Source organism: Scomber scombrus, chromosome 2 (assembly GCF_963691925.1).
Source record: "Scomber scombrus chromosome 2, fScoSco1.1, whole genome shotgun sequence".
NCBI lineage: Eukaryota > Metazoa > Chordata > Actinopteri > Scombriformes > Scombridae > Scomber > Scomber scombrus.
Window position 1 is genome coordinate 17,089,174 of NC_084971.1, and position 18,244 is coordinate 17,107,417.

Below are 18,244 nucleotides of genomic sequence, written 5' to 3' on the forward strand. Positions count from 1 at the left end.
TCACTGGCGCATTAATGTCTGCCAGTGTATTTCAGCTAAGACAGCTGATTGTTCAGTTTATTCATGAAACAGCATCTGACAGACACACATTAACTCAAAGAAAACATGAAATGTTATCGGAGAGAAAAATAAAATCAATCTCAAATAATAATATATTTAGTTAATTTCATTAAAAGCAAAGTTGGAAGTTAGAGAAATGTTCAGTAAAATACAAATACATCAGCTTTTCAGTTGAGTTTCACCTTTTATTAATGTTTAAACTATTTGTACTGTGTGTGCTCATCGTTCAGTAGTGTTTGAGGTCTCACTCCTGTAAGAGGTGAAGTTTAACTCATCACCTCAGATTAGAGATGAACTTGTTTCTCACACTTGAAACAGTAAATATAAAATTGCCATCCTGTGTTTAGACAAAAGAAGTGTCACTTGTCCAAATTGTCAAGGTCGTTTTTATTTCATTGGGGACAAATTCAAACAACTATATTATCACTAAACTTAACAGCAGGGTTTTTTTAAATTTTTTTATTCAGTTTCATGGCTTCACAAAATAGGCTGCTGTCTCACTCATTCACCTTGCAAACAGGAGCGAGGACACAGACACCTTGGCCTAAGTCCACCTCAGTTCTTTCATATCTACTGAGCGGTGGTGTCCTCACCCATGAAAAGTGCAAACTGAGCGAGAGCTGACCAGTTTGTGTTAGCCAAGGTTAAAAAACCTGGATATATTTAATGAGTAGGCAAACCCACAACAGTAGTAAAAGTCCCCATTTGGGGCTATTATAGGTATACAGTGTCCACAAACCCAACACATTGGTTTATATATCATTTATTATCATTACCTACAGTAACTGTCCATTTAAATGAACCAAATAAAACTTGACACATTACATTAGCCTTGCCCTTCATCACTGTCAGAGGAAAGACTCCGAGCAAGTTGTTTTTGTTCTCTTCAAGCTTCGAGGTCAAGCTTCGTCAGCCACAAGCACAAATCAGTCAGTCAGCTGGAGTGGAGCAGTCTCTTTGCACAAGCCCACAGGTAATATGGATAAGTAAAGCAACGACGGAGAGATTTGTGAATACAAGAGAAGACAGCTGTATCAAAGGGGAGCGTGCTAATGTATGTTTTGTTTTACTGATTATGAACTGAAAAGAAGTTGATGCTATATTCTGTTGTGTTTGTAACTGCATGTGTGTGGCTGTCTCGGGGAGGTGTTTCTGCGCTCAGGGTTGACTCTGGATGTGTCTGCGCAGCTCCTGGGCCTTATCCCTCAGGTCGGGTCTGCTGTCTGACTGCAGCGTCGACAGAGAGCGCTGCAGCTGCTCCCGGCTCTTCACGGACACACAGTCCCACTGTTCGCTCTCTGTTAACGTCACAGATACACACACAAGACAGTTTAATCAGTGACACCAACATAAGTTATTAAAAACACGCCCATCAGCCATGCCGGGGCCCACGGAGAAGTTAAAAAAGAGTTAGTATGTTACACACAATGATCCATTTTAATATATCTCAAACCATGAATACAAGAATTCATAACTCAAGACTTTATTATTTAAAAAAAATCTGTGGTTAGATTTCAAACATGCTGAGTTTCGTAAGAAAAGAGAACAATTCCTTAAGGAGGACAAAGGATGTTCCAACCTAAAGAAAGGCTGGCTACACAAAACAATGTGCAATAAAAAATCTAAGTTTGTTCCCTGCAAAGAACATATTAACATATAACTGTCAAACTGAACTCAATTGATCAGTTTAGAATTAGACAGTCTTGACAGCAAAAAACACTCACCTCCAGTTTTCTTCACGATTAGGTCTACGACTGACAAGGCCTCTGTCCTCACAGACGAATAACTTTTGTTTTCTGGAGGGAAAAAATGACACAAAGGTGTTAATTAAATCAATGCACATTAGAATAGATGATAGTACACTGACACTGTGAGGCCTTTACCTAAAGGATATGTGAGAGCAGCACAGGTCTCTGTGAGGATCTGAGAGAGAGCATCAATGTTTTCACTGCCCTTCTCCAGCAGCAATAACCTGCAAAAACAAAAAAAAAACAGATGAAAAACATACACCGGTGTTTCTGCAGGGTAAACCTTTTTGACATTTTATTGTCTTTTACGTTAAGTATGAAAATATGATGGAAAACCAGTAAAAAAAAATACAGCCGGCAGTTATTATCATATTTTTCAGTACTTCCCAGCAGTATGTAACAAAAATATATATGAAATCAACACAACCTGTACCAAAGAATGAATGGATTAAACAAAGAAAAATGATTTAGTTTTTACTTTATTTATTTTATTATTTATATTTAGTTTATTTTAGTTTTTGCTAAGATTGTCATTGTTCAACATAAGTGGACAAGCTTCCAGCTACCACTTCTGGAGGAAATAACAAGGCAAGATCCACTGTCAAAACAATCCACAGATTAGTCTATTGATGTTTAATGTCTCCTGACATCCTGCAATCACATTCAAAAATATCTCATAACCAAGTAAAAATATTTAAAACTTTTGTGAATTCGAGAGTTTTTATCCGTTAAGACTGGACATTTGTGTGCTACTCCCATTAGAGCAGGATACAATGTGAGCACGCGTTAGATGAGGTCTGCATTGATTCACTAAAATACACGTAGGGAATGTGAAATGCATTATGAGATGCTTTATTTTTCATGCTATTTGCCTCAGGTTTTAGGAGGCTGTTTTCAAACAATGCCTTAGGTTTTAAAAAGGTTTTTTTAGGGGCGCCTTAGGTCGTAAAAATGAATAATAACACTTTTTTGAGGAAACAAAATAGACAAATAACCTTTGGAAAAACATAAACACACATTGATCAGCCAAAATAGTCTGAGAGTCACTAGGATATCTTTAAAGAAAAGATAACAATAAATTAGTCAAGTTAATAAAACATTAATTGTTTGGTCCTTACCCCTTAAAGTATGCCTTCATGGACTGTAGAACACCAAGCTGGACTTTCCAGGTGCTTAGCTTGAGTTTCTCACACATTAGATGGCACACCTCCACCTGGAAACGACCTGTAAACAGACACAAAGTTCAGGTCACATGTTCAGTCTGGGTTCTGTAGGGTAACTCTGGATCTCACTGTAGTTCTGACACTGAGCTTCAGCTCCGCATCAGGCAGATTAATCTTTTAGAGTTTAGAGAGATATCATGATGTAGTTGAAATTGTTGGCAAAATCTGCCTATTTGGCAATATTAACAACATATGCACTTGAAAAAAAGTTATAGGTAGATCACATTCTACTCAATCCCAGACCTATTTGGTGAATAACCACTACAATGGGAGTATTCATCCAACATGTAAAGTGAAGTGAGAAACAATGACTGGCTTAAGTCTGAGACCACTTTCCTAAGTGGTCTCAGACTACTGTATTTTATCTCTATATCCTGCAAGGCTACATGAACATTTTTTCATTTTCTTACAAACCAAACAAAAATACTTAACATAGTGATTTATACTGGCAGCAGATAAGAAAAACTAAGCAGCATAAATCTAGCTGCTTTAACTGTGACATGTTTGAAAATGAAGAGGACAGTTTTCAAAGTGGAGTTTTAAAAAATCCAGCAGTGCGTTCAGCATCAAAAAGTGGGAAAAGTAAAACTATGATTTTATGCATCAAACTCAAACTTCATAATATTGTTGTAAAAAAACAAAAAGTTCTAATCCAAGTGCATGTTGGTCCAGTTTTGTCTGATGTGAGGACAACGTACCCTGGGTCTGTGGGTTCCTGGGCCAAGATTTTCCCATCGTCTCAAAAGCACAGAGCAGAGCTTCAGTCTGCAGCTCTTTCTCCTTCTCATCTCTATCATCATCATCATCCCGTGACCTCTGTGATGCGCCACCACTCTCTGGGCAGCTCTGTGGGTAAAGTAGGTGATTGATAGATAGAGCATTGTTAAAAGGCTTCCTGAAAATGCCCTTAAGAGCCACAATAATGACAGATATCAGACATCTCTTGAACATGATACAACAGGTGATATCAAACAAGCAGATGTCAGCTTACCTTCTTGATCAGAGGGAAAAGGATTTCAGCCATGTCGCTGAAACGGTCCTCCTGGATGCTGTGAAGGACGTCTCCAGCGCAGCGCAGAGCAGCCATTTTATACACCAGATTCTCCTTACGACACTCCTTTAATACAACCTCCAACACCTCAGAGATGGTGGGCTGGCCTGTGCAAGGCTTCCGTAGCTCCGCGCTAACATCAGAGGAAGAATGGAAGAAATAAAGTTTAAAAAGGCAATAAATTACTCTTTTCCTTCAAATAAACAGGTAATTATGGGAATAAACGGACAGAATATTGCACTGTGTATCACCTGCATTTGGAAGCTACTGATCCGATGGCTTTCAATAGCTCCTCCTGCAGAGAAAAACAATACTCAGACTAATGGTGCTAAAAACTATAAAGCTCTGATGTAAATTAACTTAAGATGTTTATTATAAGAAAAAACAGAATATCACCACATCCATCATTTAACACAACTGTTGTATTAGCAGTTATCACCTTGCCAGCCCATGTGCGTCCAGATAGTCCCTGCATTAAAGCTGTCAGCACCAAGCCAAGGTGTGGTGCCACCAATGAGCCAGTCTGTTCCTTGGCAACGGTTGCCATGGCAGCTGCACCCTGAGCCTTCATCTTCCAGGACTGGGACTGCAGTGCTTTATGTGTAATAGCAATCAGCTCTGTCATGTACAGTCTGATTCCTCCGAAGCTTCCTGATACCAAAGAAAAGTTGAAAGAATTAACATGGTCACAAGCAAACAAAGATTTTATGATTGAATTTTATTAATATTTCACATTAATTCACCTTAGATGTGTGTATTTATGTTATTAATAATAATAATAATAATAATAATGATAATAATAATGATGTCTGTTAGTAGCTGGTGCGAGTGGTTTTGCTTTTTCTGCCTTCAATCATTTCAAGCAGTTTGTTTATTGCTTATTTTAGTTGACCTCATTTTTTAAATTCATATTGTATGTATATTCCTCACCTGGCACATTCTCCTGCCACACCTCAGCCCACAGTGTGGCATCATGGCTCTCTCCTTTCTCCTCATCAGGACCTGGCGCCTGGTGCATGCCCAGGAAGGCCAGCGGCAGAGCCACTCCTGCGTGTCCCTTCAACACATCGGGGCTGTAGTGGCTGATAGCATGCACGGTCAACGCACATGAAGACTTATACACAGGCTCTGTGAATGTAAGGGAGAGTCGATGAAACAGAGAGTGTGTATCAGTATGAAGTTTAGTGTTTGGTTTAAAGCAACAACTTGTTATATTTTGGCTTTTCCAAGTGAAGAAAACATTTTCTGCTGTCTCACCCTCTTTCTCCAAGTACCAGGTGTTGAGCTTCAGTAGTAGTTTCTCAACACTGCTGTCTTTTGCTGTCTGATGGAGCAAACAAGAACAACCCAAAATTACCATGTCAGAGCATAATATGGTGAAAATAATGTAATAATACTACTTAACGATAGTGGCGCTTACCCTGACTAGATGGCCCAGAGCAAAAGCAAACGCTTTCTGTACTACAGTGCTTCTGTCATGGATACCGTTCAGCAGAGCGCTCATCAGTTTACCTGGTAACACCAAAAACATTACTGTCATTAGTTCACTTTCACCAGATGGAAAACATATTAAATATTGTTGAATACTTGTGCTGTACCTGAGTATGGAGTGAGGTCCTGGGGACACTGCACTGTGAGGGACACAATGACACTAGCACAGCCACCCTGTGCAGAAAGGAGTGACAAATGTGAGTCGGCTAACTTGGCACATTATATCTTCACATACATAAGGGATATAAGGGACAATCAACCATTTATATTATCTAGAAATTGTTTACTAATACTAACATACCTTGGTGCCCAAGCCTACTCCACTCTTGAGCAGCTCACAGAGCCTGGGAACCAGCTCTCCCAGCACTGAAACATCCAGGTGCTGTAGACACTGAACAGAGAAACACACGAAACACATCTCATTGGGTCATTTTTTCATATTTTACAAGTGGAAACCTCACATTCCTTTCTGGGATGACTAGAAACTGGGTCCAAAATCCCCCAAAGTCATTAAAATTAGTAACTAGAAGTCAATTATACATATATTTTGTTTTACCATATTAACAGTCTCCATCATTGGAGAGGATTTAGCAGCACTCAGCCTGGCAGCGTCCATGGCACTCTGATGAGACAGAAAAAACACTCATGACAATTTGAAGTCTAACCTGTAATAAAACGTACAGGCTTTGGTTATCAGACATAGTGTGAGGATCCTGAAGACTGCTGAGGTTACCTTTTCCTGCTCTGTGGCTCTGAGGCTGAGGTAGTTGAGGACCTGAGGTTCCAGGGTGCTGAGGGCCTCAAGCAGGGCTGGGATGAGTCGGGAAGCGTGGGGCTTTAGTCTGGCACCGGCTGTCTTACTGATCTTCACCAGAGTCTGAATACTGGTGGAAGAGATAACATGGCAGACACCGATGGCACCAAATTACAACAAGGTGATTGCAAAAACAAACACTACTTATTATATTGCTAAAAAGTTGAGAAACAGAGTGGAACAAAAAAAAACAAGAACACATTAACACATTTGCAGGCTTTACCTGAGTGAGCGGACCTCTGAGACATTGCTAACAATTCCTTTTTCCAGCAGGGTCGGCAACAGTGCTGCCACAGTTCTCTGGGCTGCAGAGCCAGAAGACTCACACATACGAGCGCACACCTGGACAGAGAGACAGTGTCAGGGGACAGATACTTGGTCATGTATATATATATATTCACACATTCAAACATACAGCGTACACATAGGCCAGATGTAATGAACAGTTTTACCTTACTGAGTGTTTTCAGTGTGAGGTCTGCAGCCTTCCTCACAGACTCCTGAAAGGCAGAAAAGAACACAATTGAATGAATTTATACTTGTGACATGTTATATTTACTCTGCGGTTATATCGTTTGTTGTGTCTGTCATGTCCTTTTCATTATTTATATGCTATGATTTCATCATCCAGTGAGTCCATCTTCAGTATGTTGCAACATAACAAAAATCAATGAACCAACTACAAATTCCCATCTCCTTGTGCCTGGCAAATGAAAACATTGATTCGTATTGTTTTGTGCTCACTTTGATGTCATCAAGGACTCTGAACAGTGTCTCCCACATTTCTGCCAGGTGATCAATGAGGTCATCAGCTTGGCGGCCACGAATCAGGTCATTCAGGGCCAGGCAGCTGGAAACAAAATCCAAGCTTCTTTGAACATTTACATTACAGTACAGGCCTCTAGTTGGCACTGTGTTTCAGAGCAAGCTGCAACAGTACAATCATTTTAACTGTTACATTACAATTATTGAGATGGTGACACTAGTTGCTATGATCAGACAGTTACTGGAATTACAACAGACCGGGCCAATACAGCATTGTCATCGAAAGAGAACATAGGAAAGAAGTGAAGGACAAAAAGGCAAATAATACACAATGAGAGAAAAGGGAAGTTCTTGGAGCATGTATTTCTACACACAGTCAGTCACAGTAAATACAGTTATGTCAAAAGAGTGAATCTTTAGTCTTAGTAGTTTGATATTTAGTCAGTGATTGCTTCTTTACCTGGACTCACGTACTCTCCAGGTGCTATTGGTCAGGTTAGATATGACATCCTGTAGGATTTCCTTCAGGTACTTATCCACCTGAAACACACCAGACAAAAAACATCATGAGATCCCTTCTGAAGAATTTGTTTATACGTGATGTGCATGTATTTGTGGGAATATTTGTGCTCCTACCAGGGTCTTATCAGTGACCAAGGCATCCCAGATGCTAGTCATGGCCTGACGAATGCTCAGGTTGGGGTCAAACTGGTAGCGGTACAGACGGGGCACTAGCTGGGGGAGGAATGGAGCCAGCTGCTCCCCGGCTTTGGCAGCGATCATGTGGAACCCAAAAGCTGCTCCCTGAAAGTATGAGTGGTCAGAGACGTCAGGCGGAAGCAAAGGTGAGACAAACCCAGAAAGTAGAAAAAGGAACACATTTGATGGATGAGCAAAGTGTGGAGTACCTTGCGGGAGTTCCACATGGCATGGTGATTGGCCAGGTTCATGAACTTGTAGACGAGATCTGGTTGGTTCAGGTCGCTGGCCAATGAGCAGAGCTCCTTGTATGTTGACAAGCTGTGGCTGCCAGGAACAATCAATGCAGAGAGGAAAAAATGGTCAGAGCTCACACACATACACTGACACAAGTTCAACTAGTATGTAACTTTTTCGAATTAAATTTGGAAAAATCAAGAAAATATTGTCTTGTAGTGGTGGTGTATAACTTACCCATCAGGTGTTTTTCCCAAGCCCTCTCCTTGGAACACTTCTGTGTCTTCTGAAACAGCGTGTCTCACTCTGTTTGGACAGATAAATAGGCATTTAATGTCCATGCAGTCTGTGAAAATTCGGACCTGATGTCTTCTCTCCTACTGGCACAAAACTTTAACTTTCTTTGATTCTCTCTGTACTCATCCACTCACCTTTTGCCAGTCATGAGTGTTTCCACCAGAGTGGACACCAGTTCCTGCTGGTCACCCTCTCCGCCCATCTCATAGACCAGGCCAAGGCCTTTAGATGCTGCATCCTGACTCAACTCTGACCCGAAGAAGGGATAAATGAAGGATTAGGAGGTACAGAGTTGTGTTGTAATGTTGTACTGAATAATGAGCAGATCAACTGTTTTTTTACAAACAAAAAAAATTAGATCATGCCAACTGAACTCATATCTTACCATCTGGGTCTGACAGAACAGAGATGAATGCCACCTGAATCTCTTTCAAATGGGACTGGAGGAAAAAAGGAAGAATACATTTTTGAATTATAACAAAGAGAGATTTGACATGTGACATTTGCCTGCAATGTCTGCCAACTGAGAAGTCATTTACGCTTTGTGAAAATGTGAAACAAAAAACAGCTCTGAAGCAGTGATGATTTTTTCAACGCCTGAGGAAAGATAGACGAGGAAGCTACATCTTCAAAAAAGCAAATCCTCATGTAATACCTGCAGTTTAAAGTGATAAATACAGAATTTGACGATTTGGAGCCCTGTTGATTGACGGGATGAAACACAAAACAATGTTCTAAACCATTTCATAAGAGACAATAGTTCAGCGTTGGTTACTTCTCAGAACATTCACACATGAAAATAGCATACACAAACAAACACACACACCGTGATTTCCTTGTGTTGGCTGAGTTTCTTGACCAGTGAGAGCAGCCAGATGCAGGCTGCCTGCCGGACATGAGGGTTCTGGCTGGGTATGTACTTGGACAGGATGGAGTTGAGGACCCAAGGAACCACATCATTGTTTTTCCCATCTGACAGTGAAAATGGAAATGTTGTTCAAGAAACTGAAATAATTTTCTTGTCTTCAATTTGCATATTGAGTTTTGCTGAACTATTTAAACTGTCCCAAGGCATATTTTTCTTTATGAATATATATATATATATAATCATTACTACCATGCAGAGCTGAAAGCATTTCTTTAAGCTGCATGCAAATCAATGTAACAACCACTGTCATAATGCAAACTATTATACTGAATCACTTCTAAAGATTACTTGAAACAATAACACATACATGAGTAACAGATCAGATTTTTTTTTTCCAAAAAAAAAGAAAAAGAAAAAGACTCAGTGCAATGGTACTTCAAACACAGACAGGAATGCTTTGTTTAGATTACAAACTTGTAAACAACGTCTCCAAGCCTGAAAATACAACCCCACTACAACTAAAAGTCCTTACTGTGTGGTGGGCTGTATTGTTCCTCAGTGCAGGTCCATGGGTCTCTTGCAGCTCCAGAGCTGGTTCCTATGGCAGCACTGGTGATAGCCTCTCCAACTGTGAACTGCAGCTCCACCTGCTTGGCCTTGGAGAGAGAGAGGGGGGGTTTAAACATATTGTCATTAATGAGCACTCAGACAGCTTCACAGTAGGTCTATTTCACATGGATGCAGATGATATGATCTTATTATATAAAAATCAGCAACAACTTAACATATTTATAGATCAGCTTGAGACCTCTCACTTACATTTCATATTCGAAAGACTGCAGTTGTATGTTTATCAACTGGAAAACATTTCAAGTTGCTTTTGTCAACTCATACTCCCAAATAATCTGTTAATATTGACTGTTTTAGTTGCTGTGTGACTTCTATTGTCAAAGCTACTGTTGTCAGTATGTTTCACACCTCTACAGAGTCCATGAGTCCCTGCAGCAGCTTCTTCTGGTGAGGAAAGTCTCCATCTCCCACTGGTAGGTAGCCCAAGGTCTGGATTGATCGCTCCTTCATCTGGACCACGTACGTACAAAAGACACACATGTGCAATAATGACAATATAAGTGGCATATCATTTAGCTGAAGATCTACCATTATTACATACAGTATGAGTGCAGTATGATACACTTCTGGTGAATTTGTCATCAATGACCGAGAGTATCTTAGCAGCCACTTTCTTCACTGGAGCCTGTGGTTACCTTGGTGCTCTCCTTGCCAGATGGGATACGAGCCAGAAGGTTGTCCACTGTGGACAGTTTGGTGAAACCCTCTCCCTCTGCAGGAATCAGGAGGGTGCCATTACGCCCAATTTCTCCCAGCGCTGTGCACGCTGCTACTGTCAGCAGAGCAGTGCTGCTGCCCAGGAAGGAACCTAGATGGACATACAAGAATACTTGAGTGGATGATCCCATACAAACAGATTAGCCGTCTCACTGCTTCTCTCCTCTTTCTGAGTGCGGGTGGGGCAGAGCCCTCCATGTCTGTGCAGCACAGCAGCAGAGACAGATAGCGTTGGAGAGAAGACAAAATCGTTGTTGGGGAGATGACAACTAAACTTGTTACATTACTCTAAGTGCAATACAAGCTTTGCAAGTAAATAGCTAAGAAGAGAAATACCCAAAATATGGACAGACTCCAAATAAAATCCAAAAATATGCAGTAAAGAGTGATTTGCGTCACAACGAAATTAACGATATGTACATAGACATTTTTCTCTCATCACACGATATATATCGTCATATCATACAGCCCTAAAACAAAAAGTTTAACATCTGCAAATAAAAAGATGTTTGTCAGAGGTAGGAGATGAAAAATACATTCAACAATAATTTATCATCAATGGACTGTACTCCAGGAGCTACCAGAGACCATAAATTACAGGAAATTCTTCCAAAATTGTCTACGTACCAATTGTTTTGGTGGCCATGGCAACAAGTTCATCGTCTTTTTGGGAGATGATGCTCATTTGCTGCTCCATGTTGTGGCTAGTTTCACTAGAAGTGACAGCATTCTTCTTGCTCATGTACCTTCCCACCATGTAACCAAGAGCCAAGATGGCACCGTGCTGAGTCTCAGGACTCTGTGGAGAATACAAAAATCAATAACAATTCATGCATGGACAAATAAACAGTAAAATAAACAACGTTGTGCTCAATAGAGAGAAAGTAATTTACATGGTTGTCTTTGGTGATTTTGACCAGGTTGTGCACGGCCATCTGCAGCTCGTTGCCGGTCATTGTGGAAACCACCACAGCGTACAGCTGGGCTGCAAGCTCTCTCATGTCCTCCTTATTGGTGTTCATCAGACTCTGGAGAAGAAAGCATCTGTTACTGCAGCTGATTGCACTGACAGCTGTGAAATGTGAATTAGTGTCATGTTTTACTATATCACAGAGCAGCAGAATGAATGGACTAATTGTTTAGTTATGCTGATATTTATCGCACTAATGAATTGAGTTTATTGATTTATTTATTTTATTTCGATCAGCAAAAAATATATATAAATAAAACCACAAAAAAAGAAAGCAGTAACACATCCCTCTAACAACAGGGCTGCATGGCTGATCGAAAGGGTCTGTGCACAGTAAATGTCAATGTAGAACTGCCTCTATCCCACATCTAGATAAATAAACAAAATACTCACTTTAATCCAGTCAATTTTATCAACAAATTTGTGAGCCAGTTTCTCTGGGCAGACAGACACCACCTCCAACAGACAGTACATAACTGGGATTCCTGTTGAGAGATTAATGATGAGATTAATTATGAAGTGCAGTAAATAACACATGAAAAGTGGTTCCAACTTCCAACCATGATGATCATGACAAAACTTGTTTTTTTACAATGCCAATACATGAACAATGACAGCTTCAATCAACAAATAAGCAAGCCGTTTTTAAGATTAAAAACAACATAACAGGAAGTAAATGTGATTCTTATTCCTTCCTCAAATGTTCTAAATGGACCATATTAATGATGGAGACCTGATTTGTTCATTTAGTATCATGATCTTTAGTAAAGAGCAGGTTAATTTCTCTCACCTCCTACGGCAGACAGCAGCTGCTGCAGCAGATCGATGTAGACATGCACTGGATTTGCCTCTGAACCCTTTGACACTGAAGGCTGAAGCCCAGAGGACAGCAGTGTGTGGACGTAGCGGCCGATGGCTGGTGCATCATCCTGCATGTCTACCATGCGTGTGGAGAGGGATGTGGCCCCTGCACTGTAGGCCAAGCACATCCTCAGGTACAGCACAATCTGGGGAAAGAAATTAAGTTTACTTTAAACAATATGTGTACAGCAGCTATCAGTCCATATCGGGATCAATGGATATAAAAGGCTGACCACCAATTAATTTTTACCTCTGCGAATGCAGATGGGTTGAAAGGAATGGTGGATGTTCCAACAATGTATTTAGCTGGAGTCTTGATCCTCTGTGATGCCTGATGATGGTGAATTAGACATAAAAAATACATGGAAAATACCATCCAACAGAAAAAAAGATAAAAACTGTTATCAAATGAACAAATTCCAAAAACCTAAAAAATGGGCAGTGACCACAAAATTATTTGGTTTGGGATTCAGGTTTTAACTGCATGTACTGTATGAACAGCCCTAGAGAAAATTAAAAATATGCAGAGCCTCACCTTCTCCTGGACATAGGCCACCATGTCTGGAAAGGAGGGCATTGGCTTTGGCCCCTCTTTCTCTGAGCTCTTGGTAGGAAACGCCCTCAGCACCCTCTGGGCCTCCCCACACACCTCCTCCCTCCTAAAACACAGAGCACCAGCATATTTTACCTACTGCACCATTCAGGAAAGTAAACCGTTGGCACACAGTTTTTAGTTTGAACCATATTCCCACTTATTATGAATATGACATGATGTAAATAAATGTGTTAAGTGTGTATAGAGTGTTTTTGGGACTTACGGATCTCCAGCAGCTAACAGCAGCAGGTATCTTGATGGCACATGATCAGGTGCAAACACTGTGCTGGCAAATTTCATGGCCACCTGACGAACTTGCACCTCCGGCTGTCCAAAAAAGAGAAAAATCAGAACCAAAAATAATAATAATAATAATAATTACTTTTCTGAGGATTTATTTGCCTAATATGCTTTGTTACTTTGTCAACATCTAACTGTTTTAAGAACCAAATCTTCAAATCAATGATGTTGCCTGCATGAACTCACCTTTACAATATATGCAGCCACCAGGGCCTCCATCAGGTTTAGTAGTGCCCCCTGTAGGTTGGCATAAGCTCCAACCATCATGGACAAAGCCTCCTGAATGGCAAGACGAACATCTGGCTCCTCCTAATGATAAAACAGGGTGCTGGATATATTAGTAACAGATACACCACTGTGCTTTGCTTTGAATGGAGGCTATGAAAAAAAGAGTAAAGAGTTCTTAGTGCCTTTAATGTCAGTTTCTTGAGAGATCTTTCACCTACCTTACACATGGACTCAAAAAACTGCTGTACAAGAGCGATATCCTTTGTGAACAGCTGTGGCATGCGGCTAAAAAGAAGGAGAAAAAAAGAGTAAGTGAAAAATAGTTCATGTTTCATTGCAAAATTTGAAACATGTTTTAATTTTTACAGAGAAAAAAAAGAGAATTAGTTTCTTCATAATACCTTGAGAGCTTCCCAACAGCAGAGTATGCAACACACAGTAATTTTGGATCCTGGAAGGACACACGTTGTTTATTAGGTATTTAAAAAAAACTTAATTACGTGAAAATGCTGATTAAATGTTGCTGTTTGAAGTTACCTCCTTGTACTCATTGATGAGCTTGGTAAGACCATTTAGGAGCATGAGGCCTAAAGGTTTATTAGTGTCAGGGCACCTGAAAAACAGGGTAAAAAACAATTAGACCTCAAAATACAAACATACTTACTTTTTGATGGAAATATATGTATCCTGGATTTATCTATACAAATGAAAAGGTGAACTTTTCTTACACCATGCAGATGTGATGGACAAACTGTAAGGTGAGAGACAACAGTTTGTTGTTGGTGTTGGCTCCAAACAGACCGTCATACACAACCTACAGAGGAAAGGAAACCGGTAAGAATGATTATACAGTACACTGGAGAGGCATTTTATAGCAGCCTCACAAAAAGGAACAAGCCTACCTGAATATTAGCAGGAAAGCATTCTGCCGCAAGGCGTGACCGTAGGAGATGTGGCAGGATCTTCAATTTGACTCTAGTGCTCACTGGCTCGTGTTTCAGCTCTTGCTTCACAGTGCCCCCCTAGTGCACATACATAACAGTATTTAACACTGAATATTTACTAAATCATAAAAACATTCAAAAGTTAAAACACTGAGCTTACAAACCTTTGATTTAAGAGGAACATCCCCCAGATACACCTTGAACATCTTGTTGATAATTAAAGGATTGTTCCAATCGATGATGCTGGAAGACAACAAAACAAGGACATAACCAGTGATGTCAATAAAGGTCTGCTCATCAGGTCAGTCTGATAAACATGCAAAGCTTCGCAAGAAACAAAAACATTAGAAAAGAAGGAAACATCTATACACTGATGAATAGGATTTGTTGTATAAATGTCTAGTTGTTGACTTGAAAAATGATCTAGCACATTCAGACCAGTGATAATGCAAACTCGTTCACCTACCTCTGTTTGCTCTTCAGCTCCAAATCAGCTGCAGTGGCCACACTGTGTCGAGTGTCACTGGACGCCACCACCAGGTGCACCACTGTCTCTACTTCTGGGACTTGCTTTGCCTCAATGAACTTCACTATGCCAAGCTTACACTGTCAAAACCAAATACAGAATGAGGGAGTCATTAGCTGATATTGAAGACAAATACATTGTGCATATTGAATTGAGTGGCTGCACCTTTTGGGATAGAGAACAGCTTTGTTCAGCAAGCACATGCAAATATATAACCTGTTCAAACTGACAAAAACAAAGTCACTACTGTCATCTTCCAGCGTCATTTAGTGTACCTGCTCAAGCTGTTCTGCGCTCCACTGGGCCTCCCCAATTACCCTCTTGGCAGCGTAGACACTCATCCCAGGTGGAGGCTGAGGGAGACCCTGGCTGGACGCAGCCACCGTCCCATCCGCAGAACCCCCCTGAGAAGAGGAGGGAGCAGGACGAGTTGGAGATTCATTCAGCACAAACCTAGAAGAGAAGACAAGTTTATTACCAAAAATTGTAGTTTATGTTAAAAACGAATACACTCATTTCAGTTTAGTTAAGCACACGAGACCCTCTGTCAGACAGTAGAAACTCACCCATAAGGCATCAGTAAAACATCTAACATGAACTCCAGCAGCAGCTGCACTGTCTTTGGCCGCTCGGTTAAGTTGAATGGAAATGCATTCTTGGAGGCGTCTGTAGGATATTTCATATGGTAAAGAGTTGGGATCAGCAGGTGCATTAGGCTAAAAGAAAAAAGAGGATGGAAAAGAAATTGAAAATCATAATTCATTCAAGAAAGTAAAGGTCAGGCAAAATAAAGAGGACTGAGGTAGTATCTGTGTATAACTTAACGCATACTATACTATACTATATACTATACTGTACTATAATGATAATAAATATCCTTGTGTGTAAGTACACTTGTCCTCTCACCTGTCCTGCTGCGGCTGTGGCTTGCCTTCCATGGCAGTAAGTAAGGTGGGGGCCAACTCACACTGTTTTCCCACCTCCAGACGGGGGTAGCCCATTTTGATGTAGATGATGGTGAAATTCTGCAAAAAGTATGAATGAAACAGTAAAAACTAAGTTACAGACCACTACTTTAACATGTTGCACACAAAGAGCCAAATCGAACTAGAGTCACATTTGAAACATTCAGCACATATGAGCTAATCTAATTTTCATCATATCATAATATTAATACATAAGACACCAAAACACCAATATAAATAACTAATTACCGGTTAAGTAATATGTTAACTTCCTTACATAGGATACCTTTCTTGTGCTGTACTTAATCTTAAAATGTACTAATTTTGAAATTGCACCATTTTGTTTTTCTATTCAGCACAATGGGCACATAAAATGGTTAACTATATAATCAATATATATAATACACCCAGTTTTCTAAGCCTGATATTATAAAACAAGACTCTCTTACTGTAACAAAGGATGCTGCAGCAGGGTCTTGGTACTGCACCAGCAAGGTCTCTACCGGTAGCTGAATCTTAGGTCGGCTTTTTATCCTCTTGTTCAGGTGAACCAACAACTCCATGACCTAGTAGAAGGGGCATAAAAAGGCAGAGTAGTTACATGAAACAGACGACATAAATGAACAATCACTGGCAAGGGAGAAAGATCCACATTTCTTACAAGAATATGTGTGAATCACAAGGAGGTACTGTTAAATCTGTACAGACTTGTAACTTTAAAATGGTTGCTTTATACTTGTATCAAAAAATAAGGAAGATATATTTGAAGGACAGGTTCTGATGACATGAAACTGCAATTTATTCACATGTGTATGACATGTAGTCAAAGAGCACACACTCAAGAGTCACTGTAATCTCTTTAGGCACAGAGACAGGCAACACCCTTCTTACTTTCTTCCGCACACCCTCTTGAACACTGGAGAGTTTGAGGAGCACAGGGGGTAGGAATTTAGAGATAATATCCTGTAGCTGTTCATCTGTTTCTGCATGGCCCAGGCGAAGGAACACACGCTCCAGTTGATCTGTCCAAAAAATAAATACATGTTAAAAAACACACATTTCACACCTTGATTAAGATGTATAACTTATTTTCTGGGTGGTATTTGTCATAAATCTTCCATAAACACTTCACGCAGGACCAGTTTAAAAACAATAGCTCTGCTATATTTAAATTGACAGTAGCTTTCCATTCAAATATGGAAATAAACCCTTTGGGTGTATGCACCCACAAGCAAAAAGGGTCTGTACGACCTTCAGCTTCACCCAAAGGTAATGAAACACCCAAAAGCTTAAAACAGTCAACTAAAAACAATCCTTGACGCGTTTGGATCAGTTTTGTGTGATAAACTCGTACTGTCAGCTGTTATATTGCTGCAGACCATCACCCAGCCCTGCCTTCTTTCTCTTGGCATGGCTCAGCAGCCAGCTAGCTAAAACAACTGACTATCTATCCACGCAGTTTCTCTTCAACATAATTGGGCATTCACTTGCCGTGACACCTTACACAATAAAACACAAATGCCCCACATATCCAACTGTTTAACTCACGTAATAAAAGTTTGCTTAATGAAAATGTATTAATAGCCTGTGAGACAGTTTCATTTTGACCATGACTGGGCAAACGGCCTTCTGACGTTAGCATTGTAGCTAGCTCTCTTTATTGCGTCAGTCTTTACCTAAAACAAGCTTTACGGTCATTTACAAATCATCCTGCTTATTAAAAAGAAGCAGGAGTGTTCATTCATTATTTTACAAGACCACAAACTCGACATTTAGAGAGATATTAATCGGCAATAACGCAGACAAAAACTTACTGAGTTCATCCTGGGCAGCCATGTTTGCAGAAAGTCATTTAGCGACCCCTGCAGTTGGCTGAGTGTTACTGCACCCACCAGAGCTGCTACTCCTCCTCTTCCTCCTTCTTCTCGTCCTTCTCCTCATCCTCCTCCTCCTCCTCCTCCTCGTCATCATCACCAGCTGCTGCCTCTCCCAGAGTATCAACCACACAGCCATACGAACATATACTAACATAGACCACATACATTTACACATGCATATTAAAGTTTGTGTACAAGACATCGCCTGAGATCATTATAATTTGGTAACCATGTTTTAATAAGGCACTTTTTAATTAAGGGTTTACAATAAGTTGTAACTGATGACTTTATAAATGGTTAATAAAACATGAACTATGGTGTATACAACATGCTTGGCCAAACATCCACATGTTTGGTTTCATCAAACAGTGATGAAAA

General features: G+C 40.2%; 1 protein-coding gene across 1 annotated transcript; it reads right to left on the bottom strand.

Annotated features, from left to right (window-relative positions):
• Positions 1-434: 434 nt before the first annotated feature.
• ecpas (Ecm29 proteasome adaptor and scaffold) lies at positions 435-17,855 on the bottom strand. The gene is made up of 49 exons (XM_062432497.1): positions 17,804-17,855; positions 16,881-17,011; positions 16,439-16,555; positions 15,931-16,049; positions 15,591-15,740; positions 15,300-15,477; positions 14,965-15,104; positions 14,663-14,741; positions 14,457-14,576; positions 14,283-14,368; positions 14,092-14,167; positions 13,956-14,005; positions 13,773-13,839; positions 13,513-13,635; positions 13,250-13,353; positions 12,967-13,090; positions 12,682-12,762; positions 12,361-12,577; positions 11,964-12,055; positions 11,494-11,628; positions 11,228-11,399; positions 10,519-10,691; positions 10,232-10,333; positions 9,786-9,909; positions 9,212-9,357; positions 8,771-8,825; positions 8,520-8,634; positions 8,326-8,394; positions 8,061-8,178; positions 7,789-7,956; positions 7,613-7,692; positions 7,132-7,237; positions 6,840-6,887; positions 6,611-6,729; positions 6,307-6,457; positions 6,130-6,195; positions 5,875-5,964; positions 5,681-5,747; positions 5,503-5,594; positions 5,340-5,406; positions 5,013-5,210; positions 4,522-4,733; positions 4,334-4,377; positions 4,023-4,215; positions 3,730-3,877; positions 2,927-3,032; positions 1,944-2,032; positions 1,785-1,856; positions 435-1,358 (listed from the first exon to the last, which is right to left on the bottom strand). Exons 1-49 carry the CDS (start codon positions 17,823-17,825, stop codon positions 1,219-1,221), a joined length of 5,541 nt encoding a protein of 1,846 aa, XP_062288481.1. The 5' UTR covers positions 17,826-17,855; the 3' UTR covers positions 435-1,218.
• Positions 17,856-18,244: the final 389 nt, after the last annotated feature.

Bases quoted from the DNA above. Each gene is read 5' to 3' on its own strand.
- ecpas (XM_062432497.1), bottom strand. From the start codon at position 17,825: ATGGCTGCCCAGGATGAACTCA. The intron at 9,358-9,785 runs GTAAGGACTTTT...TTTCACTGTCAG, and splicing joins ACAATACAGCCCACCACACA to ATGGGAAAAACAATGATGTG. The intron at 4,734-5,012 runs GTGAGGAATATA...CTTTGGTATCAG, and splicing joins GTGGCAGGAGAATGTGCCAG to GAAGCTTCGGAGGAATCAGA.